At 41.1% G+C, this 19,857-nt stretch overlaps 1 protein-coding gene across 1 annotated transcript in view; it reads right to left on the bottom strand.

The window, feature by feature from the left end:
- Window positions 1–19,857, bottom strand: part of LOC145399720 (glutamate receptor ionotropic, delta-1-like) — a 73,858-nt gene that overhangs the window by 41,327 nt on the left and 12,674 nt on the right. The window contains exons 2-3 of the mRNA XM_080272267.1: window positions 1,778–1,900; window positions 559–733 (exon numbers count right to left, since the gene is read on the bottom strand). Of these exons, the coding sequence (XP_080128393.1) occupies window positions 559–733; window positions 1,778–1,898 (296 nt within the window). The 5' untranslated portion in view covers window positions 1,899–1,900. The remainder of the gene's footprint in view (window positions 1–558; window positions 734–1,777; window positions 1,901–19,857) is intronic.

A 19,857-nucleotide genomic window follows, 5' to 3' on the forward strand; every position in this document is an offset into this window, starting at 1 on the left:
AGTGTGTACTAACGATCCTTCCAAAAGGTTTCTAGAATGACCGGATTTCACTAGGCTACATCTAAACTTTCCATCTCGAAAATGTCTCGAGTTCTATAAAATTGCCTGGAGGCAACAATATTATACCAGCGAAAGAAGCCAAGGTGTTGCGGGAGTTTATGGAAATAAATGTGAAGCTGAGCGTGTTTAACAATTCAGTGGTCAGTCTCCCTGGTCACATACTTCAGTCGATTGCTTTACTTATTTTTGCCGTTTTTTACTTGTTACTATGAATAAACTAAATAGACCTACGTGCAGTTTAATATCTTGAGGAACTCAGCAATTAGCCTATGGTCCATGGAGTCTACGAACCACACTGGAGTTCATTGTTTAATCATTTTTACTCATTTAACTTGTATCGATGAATAAATTTCACATAACCTATGGAAAGTTCAACATCTTGGACGTTTCTGTGATGTACTCCTCCAACGAGTCTCATCAGCGACACTGTAGATATTTACTTTTTGTTTTTTCTCATATATCCACCTTTTGGCAGTGAATGAATCACCTACAACTTACGTAAAGTTTAATATCTCTGAGAACTCAGTGATAAGCCTCTTGTCCACAGTATCTCTGGCGATCACGCTCGAGTTGATCTTCACGTCCGGTCTACGGATGTAATCCATATAAGGAAAGTGAGGTACCGACACAGACCTCAGGGTTCGACCCATCATGTTCCACACATCGGCTCTGGCTGAAGAGAGGGAGGTGTTTGTGCATTATTCGGATGAAGAACTGTAACTGCTAAAGGAAGCACCCAAAGAATATTCCCTAAACAATTACACGAAACTCTCAGTTTACAAATTCACGCCCTTCTTTTAAATCTGTTGTGAATGGAGTGGGGTAAAGAGAACATGCTCAAAAATCTCGTGGTCACTGCAGATAAAGTAGAAGGCATTGAATAATATTTATAGGCTGCACAGGAATGATTCAGGCAGAAAGTATGTATTGCAAAACCCAATTCTTCCAGTAGAACACAACTTGCTACAGTCAATGTTACATTTATATTCCGAATGAATCAACTAGGTGAATAGTGAAAAGAGAAATTTTAAATATACTGAATGATCTGACCAGTCCGAGAATCGAATTAGTGTTCTTGTAGTTATGAGCTCGACGTGCTGGCCCATGCACTACCCTCACCTTTATTGGTTGGGTTAGTTTAGTAAGTTTACAGTGTGTCCCTCTTGTCCCATTTCACCGAGTAATACAAAAGGCACCATGGATCAAAACAAACAAATGCGGATCGTGTTCTAGGAGAAGACTGGGACTTGGCAAATAAAGATTATTCGCCTTGGTTACCCTTGTGTTATCGATGGAATCAGAATTTAAATTATATAGATATAACTCTCAGCATGCAACCCAATAATTTCGCACATCCTCTCAGGCTAAAAGAGTGACTGATTTGATGTATCTGTCCAGACACATTGGGCCTATACAGCATACCACTTAAGCCATCTGGTTTAGTACTGCAATGTTTTGAGAATCACTGACAGCATAGTGACCGTTTCACAGTGCTATGATTGGCTCAAATGGCAGAACTGTACACACATACTGACAATGTGCTTGGTGTAAAAATAAAATCTCCACGCGATCTGTCCCAATGTACCTTGAGAGGCCCCAGGTTGGGATGAACCTAAGGTATTTCCTCAGTGAAGACATTTTTATATGAATCGAATTCTATCAATGGAATAAACATTCGAATATTGTGTAGTGCAACGAGATGAATATTTACACTTACCTTTGGAGCAATTAAATAAGGCTCTCAGTGTGTTTGTGCTCCAGAAACCTATTATTTGGATATTTGGTTCCCCATGGTCGCAGTGAAGACACCTGTTGTAGACCAGTATATCGTGGCTCATTGCTGTTTTAAGAAAATTAAATGTATTAACCTCTTTAATAATACGATATCACTTTTCTCTGCTCTAGCTAATGTTAGAGTATTTTATTTTGTTTCCAAACCACCTCGCAGTGAATAATTTAATAAAGGCTTGCAATCCCTGCAGTTCGCACTGTGAATCCAGATATGAAATAAATCGTCAGTAGACTGCAAGAATACAAGAGGAAAAAACGCCATCTGTATGGCTTAGTTAGTCACATTATTTTCAATGCAAAGCGAAAGGAACTAAAGGCCAGAAGACTGCAAAATTGTTCCCTCCATGAAAAACTAAGAGAGAAGAAAAAAAAAAAAGATGGGTAAATTCAAGATCCGTTCATTTTGAGAAGACTTGACACACTGCATTTAAAAGACTGGATGTCATGGGCAACAGGATATACAGACAGAGGAAGACAGTTCTAGAGTTGACCTGTTGTATACAGTGTGTAACGGTTAACTCTTGCAATACAGAGTTGTTGCTAGACGGGTGCTATGCGCCTAAAGAAATGGTGGAGAGATTCAAGCAGACATTTCAGAATAGCCGTGACCATTAAAATAGCAACTGAAAAGAGGGCGATGTAACAGTGCAGCGAAGAGACAGAGGTTGGAGGGAGCCAATAAGAGGAGGAGAGTTAATGAGACCAAATGCCTTTGACTCCACCTTGTTGAGAATAGCTGTATGTCTGGAGCCTCCCTACACATGATAGTTGTGCTCTGCACTGGAGAATAAAATCCCTGTGTAAAATCAACAGCCATGCAAGGGTAAAGAAGCCATGGAGTAGGCTTAGCACACCCAATCTCATGGAAGCAAATTTGACAAGAGAGGTGATTTGATCTTTCCGATATAAATCCAGAGAAAATGAAGGTCCAAGTTCAAGGACGATGCAGGATTGAGTTGGGGATTAAAATAAATAGCGGATACTCCTGAGGAGATTTTGACGTGTTGAAAGATATCAGAACTGAGCTCTTAATGCATTAAAGAGAACTGGAATATTTTTACCCTAACCAGAGATATCAGCCAAGTTAAACATTAAGCATGCCATAACCATATCCCTTGTTTGTTGAAGTAACCATTGAGGTGGTCTCTGCAAGAATTGAATGGAAAGATGAAGGATGGAGTCATCAGCACATGAATCAATAGCGTTCGATATGCAATTTAGGTCACTGATGAATAGAAGGAAGTGAGTTGATGAAACGACAAAGTCCTGAGGAACACAACTATTGATAGCTTTAGAAGAACGGTAGCCATCTACAACAGCAGCTATACAATGACCCGAAAGGAAGCTAGAGATGAAGGCACAGATAAAAGAACAGAAACCGTTTGAGGGCAGTTTGGAAATAAAAGATTTATGACAGACTCTATTGAAAGCCTTTGAGATATCAAGTACAATGGCAAAGCTTTTGCTAAAGTTCTGAAAAGATGACTATGAGACTGACAGGAAGGTGAGAAGATTACCAGTGGAGCATCCCTGTTGGAACCCATACTGGTGATCGGAAAGAAGGTTCTCATAGGATTTTTTTTTTTTTTTAAATACTAGAATCCAAAACTTTAGACTTACAGGATATTAAAGCACTTGGGCGATAGTTGGAGGGCCGAGAATGGTCATCCTTTCTTGGGGCAGGATGAAAAAAGGCATGCTTCTATCAAGAAAGAAAGGTACAAGTTGACAGACAAAGGTGAAAGATTTTATCCACGCAGGGTGTGAGCACTGAAGTACAGTGCTTGACGACAACAGGCGGGAACCCATGAGGACCATACACCTTGGTAGTAATCAGGCCAGTCAGGGCTAAACGTACATCAATTGAATAAATTTTAATGTCAGTCATGAAGACGTCAGAGGGGGAAAGTGACTGGAAGAAAAGCACGGGAATGTCAAACATGGAATTGGAGGAGAAAGTCTGAGCATAAAATTCTGCCTTATCTGTAGAAGAAACAACTACAGAGTCATTAGAGTGGAAGAGGGGAGGGAAGGTGTATATATTACTTTACTTTCGTTACTTCTTGATGATCTAATTGAAGTAAGGAAGGATTGATTTCTCGTATACGAATGGCTAATATATGTTGCACCAGTCCACCATCCTTTCAAAATAGATTTCCTGTGCAAACAATCGTGTAATGATGGCATATAGTAATATCTAGGAGTCTACTGTGCTGAGATCCATCAAACTCATTAGCTAATTTTTTTAAAAGAAAATCATACAAAACCATAGGAAGGATTCAGAAATGGGCATTGAGCTTTAGACCATCTGCATACACTGAAATATGTATTTGAGAAAACACAGAATAGTAATAGGCAGCGATAATTAACTTTTGTATAGTATGAAATGGCTCTTGACTAAGATATAAGATGGCTACACAAACTCATATTCAATCAGTGTGTAATTGTATTCATTGTAAAATTCCTCCTCGGTATTTATTGTACGCGGTAGGAGAATTTCACTGAGGTGGTTTGGCCATGTGGAGAGGATGAGAGCAAAAAAACTAATGAGAAGAGTGTATGTGAGGGAGGGAGAGGGAGAGGGAGACCAAGGATGAGATGGAAGGATGGATTGGGGATAAATATGAGAGAGGGAAGTGTAAGCTACGGGGAGGGCAGCGAAATGGCGTGGGACAGGGCGAAATGGAGGCGATTTGTTTGTGGTCACCTCTTACGGGATTAATGCGTCTGGCCATAGATAGATAAATATAGAAATTGTTCTTCTGTGATGTATCTACATAAAAAGCATGCATAGAAAATTATAATGGAGGAAGAAGTGAGAGAGAGGGAAAATCTACTTAAGTACTTTGAGGACGTTTTTAAAGAGCTACAGTGGGAAAAAGAAAAAGTTCTAAAAACTGATACATCATATCTCACCCAGTCTGCTGGTAAGAAATAATGGGACGAGGTTGAGAAGTAGGCTTCGTAGAAGTTAAATCCTTTGTGTAACATACATGCACACAAGAGACACACACTTTATATATATATATATATATATATATATATATATATATATATATATATATATATATATATATATATATATATATATATATATATATTATATATAATGTATGTAGGCTATGTGTGTGTGTGTGGGGGGGGGTGTTTTATATAGTAAAGAGCGTTGGGATGATATCGATGAAAACAATTACTGCACATTTTAACGGAAATTCTAAATGATGATTTGAGTGTGGCAATAAGCAGTGTTAATATTAAGAGAGAAAGGCCTAAGCAGACTACAGTATAGCATCTACTTTGTGTTTTTCTCCTTTTATATTGTTGCAATCTTTGCTGGTTTCCACGCAAATACTGTTTATGTATACTAGGTTGTGACAAGGGTGATTTCTAGCATTTCACAGTTTATGAAAGCCTCTCCAGTTCTATGTGTTGGGAAAACATCACTTTTACTGGTGTCATAGGACACCAGGTGATTGAAAGTAGTGCTGTCCTACTTCTTGTTTTGAGGAAAATTTGGACTAAAAATAATACAGCTACATGTAGTCATTTCAGTGTAGGATTCCCATCTGCACTGGGTGCACCACCTCCAGTATCCACAATGGCAGCAGTACCAGCTACTCGACGCTTGTTCCTGCTCACCTTCCTTTTCATCGATTCACTAAAAAAAAAAAAAAGTCTATGCCTAGATTCATCCCACATTAAGTAATGCAGCTCTCTACTGGGTGTTGCCTATCAACACACCTTTGCCTAACCATCCACCACAATCAAAATCCATCCCGCTGACTCCTTGTCTCAATCATCGCATGTTCTGTCATCAGTATACATTTTAAGGAGAAAGTCTCAACGTACACCATATTGCCCGATCTAAGTTATCATTATGCCCTAACAACCACTACTTTATCAGCCTATAGTGTCCGCTCTTTCTAATCGCCTTCTAAATCTGCTCTGATGTTAATATTAACCTTTTCAGTGCAATGATGTGTTTTACATTTTAATCAGACTACCATTAGTCAATTTATTTTTGACGTAGGAAAGATTTATACCAACGAAGAGGTAATCGATGGCTATATCTATACCATAGGGAAAAGCATAAACAATATACAAATAAAGGTTCTTGTAAGGACAGGGGTTATGACAAAATCAGTAGACTACTCAGACACCATTTGACCAACTATGCAGATTTTTTTTTTTTTTAGCAAAGGCCATCACAGACGTGATCTGCATCAGTCTTTATTCACCTGATGGACTTGAATGAACATGAAATTCATGCTGTACTATCGAGAAAACTTATTAATAAAAAAAAAAAATACATTTCTTGAACATCACATGTAATGACTTCTCGAGATGATATATATATATATATATATATATATATATATATATATATATATATATATATATATATATATATATATATATATATATATATATATATATATATATATATATATATATATAGTGCACATGAAAGAAAAACAGAGTAAAAAATCCATACACCAGATTACGGGTGTCCTCCCTTCTTTAAAAATCGGTAACAGTTGGACTTGAACTGCTATAGGTGGACGTTTGGGGGGAAACTATTCTGGGGCAAAAGTTCTGCAATATGGCAGTGTGACAGCCTAGTCATGAGCGCTACCAGTTGACCGTGTAACACGAGGGATCGTGTGGAGAGATGGTACAGTAGATACAACTTTGTCTGAACATTTGTCATAAAAGTACACATAAAATAATGCAAGGGAGACAACATTCCGTCTTACTTGTAAAGGAGGTAGTTCATTTGTAATTGCCGGGTTATCAGTAATTCTTACAGTTTTGTTCTGAATTTCGTTTAGTTGTTTTAGTGCAACCTCTCCACATCCACTCCACAAGGGTGAGCAATATTCCAGCTGAGGGTGGAAATGACTCTTGTAAATTATAGCTAAGTACTCGTTAGTGAAGAAGTTACGGATTCTGTACAATAATCCAAGTTTCTTTGAAGCTCTTTTAGCAAATAATTTAATACGCAAGGTCCAACTGTGGGTACTGTTAAGTGAAACACCACGAATGTGAATAACGTTATAGATCGGAATATGCCTACTTTGAAGGTGAAATAGGAATCAGGTACAATTTGTCTGTTAGTAAACTATATGTAGGCTATCTGGTTTTCCTAGTATTAAATTAGACAATGTTATTTTGTCCCCTTTCAGTGATCTTCGATAAGTCTTGATTTACAGAGATTGCTGTACTGAACTAGGAGGAAATTATATCAACTTTTGTGGATGGGTGTTTAAGCGTGAAGGGGCGGTGATGCGTTGAATCTTATTTATTTGGATGAATGGGATTATGGGTGACAAAAAAGGGATCATTAATATTTATGAAGAACAGGGCTGGAACCAGGGCTGATCCTTGTGGAACACCAACGTTAAGCGAGTGGAATTTGGCATATTTATCATCTCCTAGTATTCTAATCTCGCTGTTGCTGAGATATGAAGAAAGTAGTGGAACAAAAAATTATATACCTAGCAAGGAAGTTTGGATAGCAGGGAATTGTGCCACACTCTATCAAAAGCTTTAGAAATATCCAGGGCTACTGCATGTGCTTCTTCATGTTGGTGGAATGAGTCAAGAGACTGAGTATAGCAACAGTGGATCTTTCGTGGCAAAAACCATACTATCGGTCATTAATTAAGTTGTTGGATCCAAGATGTTTAACAATGTGCTTAATAATAACAAAGACAAATACTTTACCAAGAAAAGATAAAACTGAAAAGAAATTATTTTCCGTGGATGAAACGTACAGTACCTGGAAAAAGTAGGCCTGAGTTTATCAGTATACTGAGACCAGGGGATGTCTTTTCCATATAACTTTTGTCAATTCCATACGATTTAGTTCGGGATGGGGTAGACTTTTCAAACAGGAGAGTTTAAATCGGGGCAAATCAAGTACTTTAGGAGTAGGGGTGGATTATGAAACTCAGACTGATAGAAGGGCCATATATTAATTTTAGGTAAATTTTTTCCTCTATCTAAACACGTACACATAGAACGAAAAAAATCATGTATAATTTGCTTTTATATTTTCTGCAAAGGACACAAATAAATAAAATGCATTTTTTCATGTTTGTTTATTATTTTGTTTGCATTCTCCCGAGTCTGTCAAAGGGCCAATGAAAAACGACTCAAGGGCCGGATTTGGCCCGCTGACCTTCAGTTCAATAGCTCGGCTCGGATAAAGCACTAATATACCCATGAAATACCCGAGGTCTTTCCTAAGTTAAAATTAATCGTTCAGCAGCTGCAGGAATAAACTTTAAAGTATATCAGGATTCAAGGGATGTCTGAACATGGCTGAACGAAAGTGAAACGGCTGGAATAAATGCAATCAGACGTGAATGGTTCTGAATGGGACTTATGTTGCCCACACAGGGGGAAATGGACATTAACTGAACCGAACTTATTTGCTCTGAAGTATCCAGATACTGATTAGCTTTTGGACCCCAAAACTGACTATAAACCGACACAAGGGAGCTAGAAAATTATTATCACCTTAACTAACCCTGTAACAGCAGGCAGGAATCCTGCCACTGCAACCACCAAAAATATGTTTCGGCTGTATGGATTCCTCAACTAGTCACTAATATATCAGCTTGGAACCACACAGCTGATCACCAAATTATATATATTAGCTGAGTCGTGACCTCACAGTTCCAAGCAAGGTTAACGTTGCTCCTGGTCGAAGTCAGTTCGGCTGACACGCTCCACCAAAACTTCTCACACACTGGAGATGGTGGGAATCGGTGTAGGATCCTGTTGGAGGAATTTAGAGGTTGCGTGTGCAGGTGAACTGAAACTGAGCAGATTAAATCTCTCTTTATTGGCCACAGAAAGATACAACTGTGACACTGAGAGAGCTCAGAGTTATATGTCCCTCTCGTTTGAATGATAAATGCGTTCTGCCCTAGCCCGCCAGCATCCCCCTCTGGGTGTGGAGCTGGGATCAGCAATATCAGAGGTGCTAAACCTCCACAGACAACTGGGATTTATACATGAATAAAAGCATCATAACTGTACCATGTACATTATACACCTCAATAAAGTAGTATTGACTACATTAAAGTATACCAACAAGGCAAATATTCCCCCCAAGACTTAAACATACATTCAATTCATATTTCTCTATCGCCTTCCCTTTACTCTAGGTTTTGATTAAAAGAAGTGTCTGATTGCGCATCCTATCCCAAGCCACACTTTACAGTGAAATGGCGTTTGTTTGTTTATCATTCACACTTTGTTGTATATTGTTAATTATGAATAAACAACTTTATATGTAATATGAAGCAATAGTGTGAAACTACAACTAGTCATGGGAAACAATATTGGCACCAGAACATCGCTCGGCCACACCTTTCGACGTCCCCGTCGATATTGTTGTCCTAACTACTGTGTAGCCTAACCAATGTGTTGGGTAGCTAACTATTTAGCCATGTCCACTTGCAATCCACAAGTACAGATCCGTGGTTTTAGTGAGTTTCTCATTCGGCTTCGTAGATAGTAGCCCCAAACACAGGACAAGACCACAATAAGTAGAAGACCAGCGCCAGAACCAAACAGGAAGGAGAAAGGTATGAAGGGAGATAGGATAGTACATATGGGTCTAAATCAGTCTTGTTCAGGTGGGTGAGGAGCTGTATCTCTTTGAGCACATGAGACAGCCTATTTACATTCAAGGTAGGAACATTGAATGAAGGTAAATAGGGTCGTAACTGGGACGAGAAGTTCATCGACAAGGCTAGATGGTGCTTGTTAGGTAGAACTGCTATCTCCTTACTGTGTAACTCACAATAATCGGGTGCAACAAAGTACCCCTTTACCATAGGGAACTGGTTTTGTGAGGCACATGTGAGTGTTACGTCCTCTGTCTCAGGAAAGAAGTATTGTTTCGCATTTACATGATCATGGAAAACTGACTTCAATAGAATGGGTTGGAAAGTGCAATGCTGCAGTGCAGAGGAAGTGTTTTGTGTCCAACAAGGTCATCTTACATTTCTGTACCCTTGACGGAATAAAGACAAAACGGAGAGTAGGACATACATGTATATCAAGAAAACACTTCTCAAAATCCACAGTCGTTTCGGCTATATACCCTTTGTCATCCGACACAACTAGCACCTCTGGTCCCTCATTCAGAATAACAATGTATTGTTAGTAGTAGCAAAAGGGAAAGGAATGAACCGCCATGCATGGTATGTTACAGCTTTCCTCATAGGCGCCAATATCAGGATGCCATCATGGGTCAACTGGGCCTCTAACAAGGTTACAAAAGCGTGCACCACCTCCTCTGTAGTTTTCGTCTGTAAAGGTGCTAAACCAGTGAATCGCGAAAAATGGTCCATTGCCACCAATACATAGCTTGAGCCTTGATGACTCCTCGGCAATGCTAAGAGATCAATGGAGACTGTATGCCACGGTTTTTCCGGTAGGGGATATTCCAAAATAGGAGTCGGAGGTCCCGTCGTTCCTCGCATTTCCGTGCACTTGACACATTGACTAATGTGGGCTTCTATGTCCTTCCTCATGGTCAGCCAATAGTATTTCTTTCTTGCCTCACATATATGCATCTGTCGCGTCCAGGATGACCCGCTTGAGGTACGTCATGAAACAACTGTAACACGGCTTGCTGTAGTGTAGTAGGAACAACCAACTGATACACAGTGTTCTTCCCAGGGGGCTGTTTATATAAAAGGCCCCATTGAAGATGGAAGTGAGTCATTGGTACCGGAACTTCAGGTAGACATGACTCGTCACCAGACTCCAAGGCATAGATTACTCGAGACCACATCGTATCCTTATGTTGTTCCGCCTTTACCGTGTCAGGGGAATACCCAGAAAGAGGGATATCCTCAGATATGGCAGCAGCAATATTCCTACTCAGCATGCCAGCAACAACATTTTGTCGGCCTGGTAAATATCTGACCTCTATATTACCTTGTTGAACCAACGCGCAACCTTACCATGCAAGTTCTTTCCCTTAAACAAGTCGTGTATGGGTACATGATCCTTTAAAACAATTATCCAGTACCCGAAAATGATAAACCGGAAATGTCCTAACGCCCACACTACTGCTAATGTCTTCATATGCGTTACCGCGTTATGCTTGTCTGGGGGTCTTAGTGCCCTACTGGGATACACAATGGTGTGCGTTTTGCCTTCCTCATCCTATTGCTGTAACACCGCTCCCAGTCCCAAACCTGAGGCGTCATTTCCACAGGTAGAAAGGTTGAGTATAATTAGAAAACGCTAACACGGGAGTCGCTGTCATGGCTCTCTTGAGGTCGTTGAAGTTTTTCTCTTCCAATAGTCCCCATTGCCATGCAGCATCCTTCTTAAGTAGCATCGTCAATGGTGATGCGATAGCAGCATAATTTTGGACAAACCTCCTGTAAAAACCAGTGAGCCCTAAGAATGAGCGAACACCGTCCTTGGACTTGGCCGTAGGGAAATTTACCATGGCTGTAACCTTATCCGGCAGAGCCTTGATGCAACTGCCTTCAACTAAGTGTCCTAGAAATCTAACACTTGCCTAGGAAAATCGCACTTCGATAGCTTGATTTTCAGACCCGCGGATCTTAAGGTTTCCATCACTCATTTTAACTTACAAAAATGAGTCTCCGTAGATACGCTAGGACGTCCTGCCCAATCATGTCACCAAACAACTGATTTATCATCCTCTGAAATGTCAAAGGAGCATTACTCAGTCCAAAAGGCATCCGGAGAAATTCAAAGTGCCCACGGTGAATGCTAAAGGCAGTGATGGGACGCGACACTTCGGTCAGCTCCACCTGCCAATACCCTGATGCTAGATCCAGGCAGGTGAACACGGTATGTCTTTACCCAAGGACTGCAGTAAGTCTCTGAGTTGTGGAATCGGGTAACGATCCGGTATGTTACCTTGTTCACTTGCCGAAAATCTACAACAGGTCTCACGCCACCGTCCTTTTTAGGTACTAGAAAGAGTGGTGCATTCCAAGATGAGGAAGAAGGCTGAATGACTTCATCATGAAGCATCTTTTCAACTTCCTCTTGCACTGTTTTCCTTTGACTGTGTGGTAGGCGGTATGCAGGCACAAATCAGATTACCAGGGCACAACCCAATATGATGCTTCACCTTGTTCGTCCTACCCAGTGGTTCTCTTGGAAGTGCCACTATGTCGGAGAATTCTTTAAGAAATGCTAGTAACCGCGTTTTATGGGCAATGTTATCTGTTACCTTCACGTATTGGCCTTGCAGCTTTTCTCTCCCAAGACGTGTAGGTTCCGACTGAGTCATTGTTTGCGATATGACGACGGGAGAGATCACTGGTACGTCATTGACTTCCTTTACAGGGGCACCATAGGACATCAAGTCGCCTATATAACATCCATCTCTGAGCTTAACTGTGCCACCACTCATTTTTGCGATGAAGAGGCGCGTTTCCTGATCTGGTCCGACACTACTCAAGGTGGACTCTAGTGAGAAAGCCTTTTTACGGTCTCTGTTAAACATACCACATCAATTCCCTCTGACACATCAGGTACTCGGATAGGAATTTTGCAGACAGTTCGACTGGGTAAGTGGTGATTCCCAATCACTATAGCCCTGACCCGCTTCCAATCCATACCGTCTGTTTCGTGTGCATCCGGGGACTCCATTGACACTTCACTTGTCGGGGTCACAGCTGGTTGAATGGCTCCTGATTGGATGCCAGTTCCAGCTTGTGTTGCTGAGGGACTAAGGCCTACAAACTCCTTTCCATTAAAGGAAATAGAATGTCTCTGAGGGTGTATAATCACGTTATACTCTTCCATGGATTCAAAGCCCAATAACCCATCAGCTGGCAGAGGGAAATCCTCAACCACATAAAATGTAGCATGTAACACAGGAGATCGTTTACCTGCCCTCAGTGTCAACGGTACCTGGCTTACGATCTTCATTTTACTCCCTGTCACACCTGTCAAAATCACGTCACGTGCTGACAACGTCCAATTAGCTCGAGGCATTTCATACTTCAGCCTCTCTAGTGCTTTACTAGAAATAATATTTGTACATGATCCAGTGTCCACTATCAAAGACACCTGGCCTTTCCCTATGATCCAAGGTATCGAAAGCAAATCCACCTTTTTAATAGCTGCCACACATGCATCGGTGGACTGTACGATTTTGTTTACTTCTGCGTGTGGTCCTGAACTTTTCCTGAATTAATCTGGTTGCCCAGTTTTTCCCGATTTGCAAGAACAATTGGGCAATAGTCCAAAGAACGAGGACACCGCCCATGGATAACACACCATCGTTGTACCTTTGGCTTTTTAGCCTTGGCCTGGTTAAGATGAGTGGTTGCCATATTAGGTTCATGCCATGCAGAAGGAAGATTCACCTGAGTTAGCATTCAATACTGTTAGTATTTATGCCCCATGAATTAGCACAAAGATCCTGGGTTTGCACACCAATACTGTTAGTATTCATGCCCCATGTATTAGCAGAAAGATCCTGGGTTTGCATGCCAATACTGTTAGTATTCATGCCCCATGGATTAGCATAAGGAACATTAGCAAATAAATGGTCTTGTCCTTGCTGTCCAAGGGTTAATGGTGAACTGAACATGCCAGAGGTGTAAGTGGGTATGTGAGTGGTTGCATTAATATCTGAGATTATTGGACCTTGAGTATCTGGTTGAGAGGCCAAGGGTGCTGCTGTAGCCTGTTCAACATCCACAGTCTCTTCGCTAGGAGAATCCTTTATTAGCAAGACTAGTGGCCATTTTGGACCTAACTGAACTTTCAGGAACTGTTGAATAAGAATGACCAGAATGCAAATGTAAAGTGTTTAAGTCCCCCTATCCAGTTCCTCAAAAGTGTCCTGATTATCTTCAGCCCAAGATATCCTTCACTGTAAAGTTTGAATACTCGTAACCAAAGTCTCAGTCCAAAGTCTCAATTCACTCACAAAATTCTGAGTCTCACTAGACTCTTCTGCTGTCGTGGTTAGTTTGTCTGAATATCTCCTTAATTCGTCCCCACTTCTTCACTGTATCCATCTAACCTTGTCAGAATTTATTCCCTCCCCAGTCACAGGAAAAATTAAACTGACACAAATAGATTAGTTATGGCTTTTAGCAATAGAGAATGGGACGCAGACAAGATGTACAGAAAATGTATGTATTGAAGGGAAACTGAGAAACCTTTATTTTTTTGTTACACATTATCTAACTAACATGTGCTGCTTAAAAAGTGTGTCTGAGGGTTCAGTGTGCATGTGCACTACCTAGGTGTCATATGATGCTGAAGTTCCCGGTAGATTCGTACTGCAAGTCCACATGTAATGCCACACATTTAATATTCATGTATGTGTTTAGTAGTACTGTAATTTTAAGTTACAGTAGATAGGGTGTAACCTGAATATTGGTTTATAAGTTCCTACCCTAAGTAGTAATTCATATGTTAATGATTAATGTGGGGTTAACTATTTTTACATGTATGTATCTCTGTATCTATGCAGTGGGTGATGTAATTGTGGATGTTGAGCTATGGGAATTCCCCGTCTCGTCGAGTAACGAATAACAGATGCGCGCAGCTCTTCCCCCTTGTTTGTGCGTCGTTGCCGGGCGCCGAGTTTAAACCTTAAACAGAATAATGATGAATATACAAATCTTTCCGTAACCTAGTTGTGAAATGTTTGCTAATGAAGCTGCTAGAACCCAAATATGTAAGATTAACAGTCCAAAAGGCAGCAAACCCTTTTCTGTATCCTCCTACTTTCTCTATACTCATTTCAAAGCCAAAGGTGGCTGTTGTGTATACATACGCAACAACTTATCTTGCTCTCGTGTTCCTGAACTTGATTCTTCTGAATTCTCCACACTCTGGCTTCGGCTTTCCCGTCATTCTCTGACTAAATATATCTGTGCTGTTTACTTATCTCCTAATTTTACTGACCATCAAAAATTCTTCGACTATCTTACTTCTACGATGGAACACATTCTATCCATTTCTCCTTTCTCTGAAATCTCCATTCTTGGAGATTTCAATGTTCACCACCACCTTTGGCTCTCCTCTCCTTTCACGGATCCACCTGGTGAACAAGCCTACATCTTTTCTGTCCTTAATGACCTAGAGCAGCTTGTACAGCACCCAACCCATATCCCTGACCGCCTTGGAGAGAGCTCCAACATACTTGACCTCTTCCTCACAACTAATCCTTCTGCTTACTCTGTTAATCTTTTCTCTCCGTTGGGCTCCTCCGATCACAACCTTATTACCTTAACCTGTCCTATCACTCCGGTACGGCCTGTGGACCCTCCAGGGAAACGTCGTCTGTGGCATTTTGGAGCCGCGGACTGGGAGGCCCTCAGGTAGTACTTCTTTGATTTTCCCTGGAATAATTATTGCTTCCATGCCCGTGAGCCATCTGAGTGTGCGTTGCGCATTACGGAGGTTATTCTCTCGGGCATGGAAGCATACATTCCTTTCTCATATCCTTTGACTAACGCAAGAAAGCCTTAGTTTAATCACGCTTGTTCTAATGCTGCCCGCAACAAGAAGAGGGCCTACAAAAGGTACCGGAGCCAACCCACCCCTGAATCACATCATCTTTACATTACTGCCTGGAATCATGCTAAGTCTGTTCTTTGCTCTACTAAAAATAATTTCATCCATACTAAATGCTCTCAACTCTCCAACTTGAATTCTTCCCGCTCCTTCTGGCAACTTGCCAAAAATCTTTCTAACAACTTTACCTCATCATCCTTCCCTCCTCTTTTCTACTCTGATGGTTCTGTAGCTATTTCTTCTACTGATAAAGCAGATCTCTTCACACACTCTTTCTCCTCCAATTCCACCTTAGACGATTCCGGTGCTGTTCCTCCATCACTTCCCCCCTCTGACTTCCTCATGGCTGACATTAATATTTCTTCAGTTGATGTATTTTCTGCCATCACTGGCCTCAGTACTAACAAGGCATATGGGCCTGATGGGGTCCCTCCTGTTGTTCTCAAGAACTGTGCTTCTGTGCTTACACCCTGCCTAGGCAAACCCTTTCGCCTTTGTCTGTCAACTTGTACTTTTCCTTCTTGCTGGAAGTTTGCTCTCATTCAGCCAGTCCCAAAGAAGGGTGACCACTCCCAACCCTCCAACTATCGTCCAATTGCTTTAACGTCCTGTATTTCAAAAGTTTTCGAGTCAATTCTTAATAGAAAAATATTAAGGCATCTTTCCTATCACAACCTTCTTTCCGATCGTCAGTATGGGTTCCGTCAGGGACGCTCCACTGGCGATCTTCTCACCTACCTTTCAGACTCCTGGTCATCCTCCTTTCGGGACTTTGGCGAAAGCTTTGCCATTGCACTTGACATCTCAAAGGCTTTTGATCGAGTCTGGCATAAATCTTTAATTTCCAAACTGCCCTCTTACGGTTTCTATCCTTCTATCTGTGCCTTCATCGCTAGCTTCCTTTCTGGTCGTTCTGTAGCCGCTGTTGTAGACGGCCATCGTTCTTCTCCTAGATCTATCAACAGTGGTGTTCCTCAGGGCTCTGTCCTATCACCAACTCTCTTCCTTTTATTCATCAATGATCTAAGCTGTACATCTAACCCTATCCACTCATACGCTGATGACTCCACCCTTCACCTTTCCATTCGGTTCCTGCAACGCCCATCTCAACAGTTACTTCAAGAAACAAGGGATGAGGCTATGGCACACCTAATGTCTGACTTGGCTCGTATCTCTGACTGGGGTAAAAATAATATGGTTGTCTTTTATGCATCTAAGACTCAGTTCTTACACCTATCAACCCGACAAAATCTTCCACAGGTATACCCACTAATGTTTAATAATATTCAGCTTAATCCTGCATCATCCTTGAACATGCTTGGGGTTTCATTTACGCGGGACTTATCTTGGAAAGATCATATTACATCTCTTGTAAAATCTGCTTCCAAGAGATTGGGTGTGCTAAGCTGACTCTGCTCTTTCTTTACCCCTGCACAATTGTTGACTCTATACAGGGGTTTTATCCGCCCCTGTGTGGAGTACAACTCTCATGTGTGGGGAGGCTCCCCACATACAGCTCTTCTCAATAGGGTGGAGTCAAAGGCTTTTCGTCTCATTAACTCTCCTCCTCTTACTGACTCCCTTCAACCTCTGTCTCTTCGCCGCACTGTTGCATCTTTATCTCTTTTCTATCGCTACTTTAATGGTCACTGCTCCTCTGAACTGTCTGCTTGCATTCCTCCACCTCTACGACGGGTGCGTAGCACCCGTCTGGCAGCAAACTCTCATCCCTCTTCTGTCCAACTCTCTAATGCAAGAGTTAACCGTTACTCCCAGTCTTTCATTTATGCAACAGGTCAGCTCTGGAACTGTCTCCCTCTGTCTGTATTTCCTGCTGCCTATGATCTCCAGTCTTTCAAACGCAGTGTGTCCAGGCATCTCAAAATGATCGGATCTTGAATTTGGCTTTATATTGTAATACAATATAGAGCAAGATCCGAGAAGCAGTACTCGCCAAGCGCCAAAACCAAAAAAAAAGAGAAAATCGCGGTCAAAGTTTTCCGACTTTTAAAAGGCTAAATCTCCTGACTCAGTTAAGGTATCAAGTTTAATTTAGTCTCAAAATGATCAGTAAAGTATAACCTAATTACATAAGGACTAAAATCAATTAAAATCTGTCGATATTTCCTGCGGCAGGAGCGTGACTGCAATTTATTGGTGTTATGAATAAAATGTTCATTACACCTCATTGCGTTCATACTCCTGCCACTCAAAATGCTGAACGTTTATAATTTCGCTTATTACTTATGTGAATAGGGTATAAAATGCTGATCATTTTGAGACTACATTCAACTTCATAGCATTATAGGGTCACGAGGTATAGCATTTTGAAATTCGGAAATCTGTGACCTCGATTTTCTCCGTGTTTATTTTCATTTCATTTTTATGCCTAAGGAAAGAGGCAATGTAAGAATAGAGCAAAAAAAGAACATGTACAATGAAAATAACATAATAATAGTATAATAAGATAATAATACAATACAATAATAATACATGGAAGTAATGGGCATGATAATAAACAAAAATTATTGAGAAGAGAAAAACGACATTAATGAAAAAATGCAATGCACGAAACGTAGAATGAAGAAAAATAAGAAAGCAATCAATAAAATTAATGGAGAACATTATTATTATCTTACTCAAGAAAGTAATATCGTATAATAATAATATTATTGTTTTATTTTGCCACCTTCTTTCAGCTTTGGAATGGTCTAAGGTAGGTATTGTTATTAATTTTTACTGTTACTTTTTTCCTTACAGAAATTTCATGGTAATGTCATTATGCATTGTGAGACAATAATCGTAAGCTGAATAAAAATTGCAAAAAATAATAATAATATTTTTATTTTATGACCTTACTTTCATGATTGAATTTTTATTTTACTCACCATCACCATGACCACGTAGTAGTCAGGCACTCTCACTGTCACTCTCTGGCACTGTGTCGTACTCATTGAGGTCGTTGTCGACGTCCGAGTCCAAGGGATGGTTAGCAACTTCAGCCAGCTCCCTCTGGACACGAAAAAGCTGCTGAAAGTACTCCTTGTGGTCAGGCGGAATGAAGGAAAGAAGATCGTCGATGTCTTTCAATTTGTCACCCTGGATCTTGATGGGTTTGGGGTACTTGGGGGTGATTGGCACTAACGAGAGGTTAAAGGCTGATGGCTTGTATGCTGCTTGACCTGGCATCAGTCTAACAAGTTGCAAGGGGTCCTCATATCCGACTGACACCAGGTACCCCTCCCGACAGCATAGAGTGAAGACGAAGCGGCGGCACTCTGAGAATTTGATAGGTGGGCGTGGTTTCCGGTGGGTTATGGCACCTTGCAAGGCATCAAAGTTAACAAACTCGTCTCTCTTCATTGGCACCACTTTATTTCCGGCATGTACAGAGCGTTCAATGATCGTGCAGTACTGGTCAAAGTCGTAGATATTCGCCTCCATCCGCAAGGCTTTCTCTATGTTGCCAAAGGCTCTGTCACACGACATGTAACTGTGTCCTGGAATGAGGAAGTAATGCACTATCTCCTGCAGGCGTTTGCTGTGAAGTTCCTCTAAATGGCACAGCATGATGTTGATATTTTTATTTTGTCCGCCACAATTGTCACTGAATATTATAAGTTTCTCAAAGTCACCACGCAACAACACTTCCTCCTGTATCCACTTTTTAATGCACGATGCAACCTCTGCTGAGCCACGGCCACCTGTCACCTCATCCCAGACATAGAAAGTGTTCTTATTAGTCTTCAGGTTGCTGATGCACAGATTATAAAGCCAGATTTTCCGCTTGTAGTATGCAACATTCGTTGTGAGGCGAGGTATGGGTTGGGTTTGTTGAAGATCCAGGCATATTATATACCCGGGTTTCATCATCGCGATCCTTGGCCATGTCCTTCATGAGTGCCTCGCCCTGCCGTGCCAAGGCAGTATGTGTGTCAAATTCTGCCTGGAGGGCTTGAACGTCGTCAGGTTTGTCACTCAGTTTGATGCTAGTTTTAAGGGTATCACAAGTTGAACAGGTGTCCGATTGTGGCGGCGAAAATGAGAGGTTTTTTGACTTAAAAACTGTTCTGTAATAGTGAGCCCTGACCGTCTTTTCATTAGGGTAATTTGTAGCCATCCACCCCTGATAGAGATAGTACATCTTGCTCACAGACAACAATGATTCCAGGTAGCTTAGGTTTGGCGATTTAGCCCGGCTATAGTGGCTTGTCACAGTTGGGAATGATTGGATATGCTTGTGAACGAGTTTAGCTTGTTTGTCTGGAATAGCATTAGCAGGCTTATGGCGTCCTCAATTATCTTGCTTGGGTGTACCTGTCTCCGTCATACTCGACAGTGCCGTCTTAACACGAAAGGCACCGATGTCCAGGATACTTAGGAATGCTGTTTTACACACTGGGTACACTGTAGATTGGTAGGAAAGTGTGTAAACACGGGTGCAAC

The sequence above is a fragment of the Coenobita brevimanus genome, chromosome 50 (genome assembly GCF_032717465.1).
Source record: "Coenobita brevimanus isolate Jiangsu-jjx chromosome 50, ASM3271746v2, whole genome shotgun sequence".
NCBI lineage: Eukaryota > Metazoa > Arthropoda > Malacostraca > Decapoda > Coenobitidae > Coenobita > Coenobita brevimanus.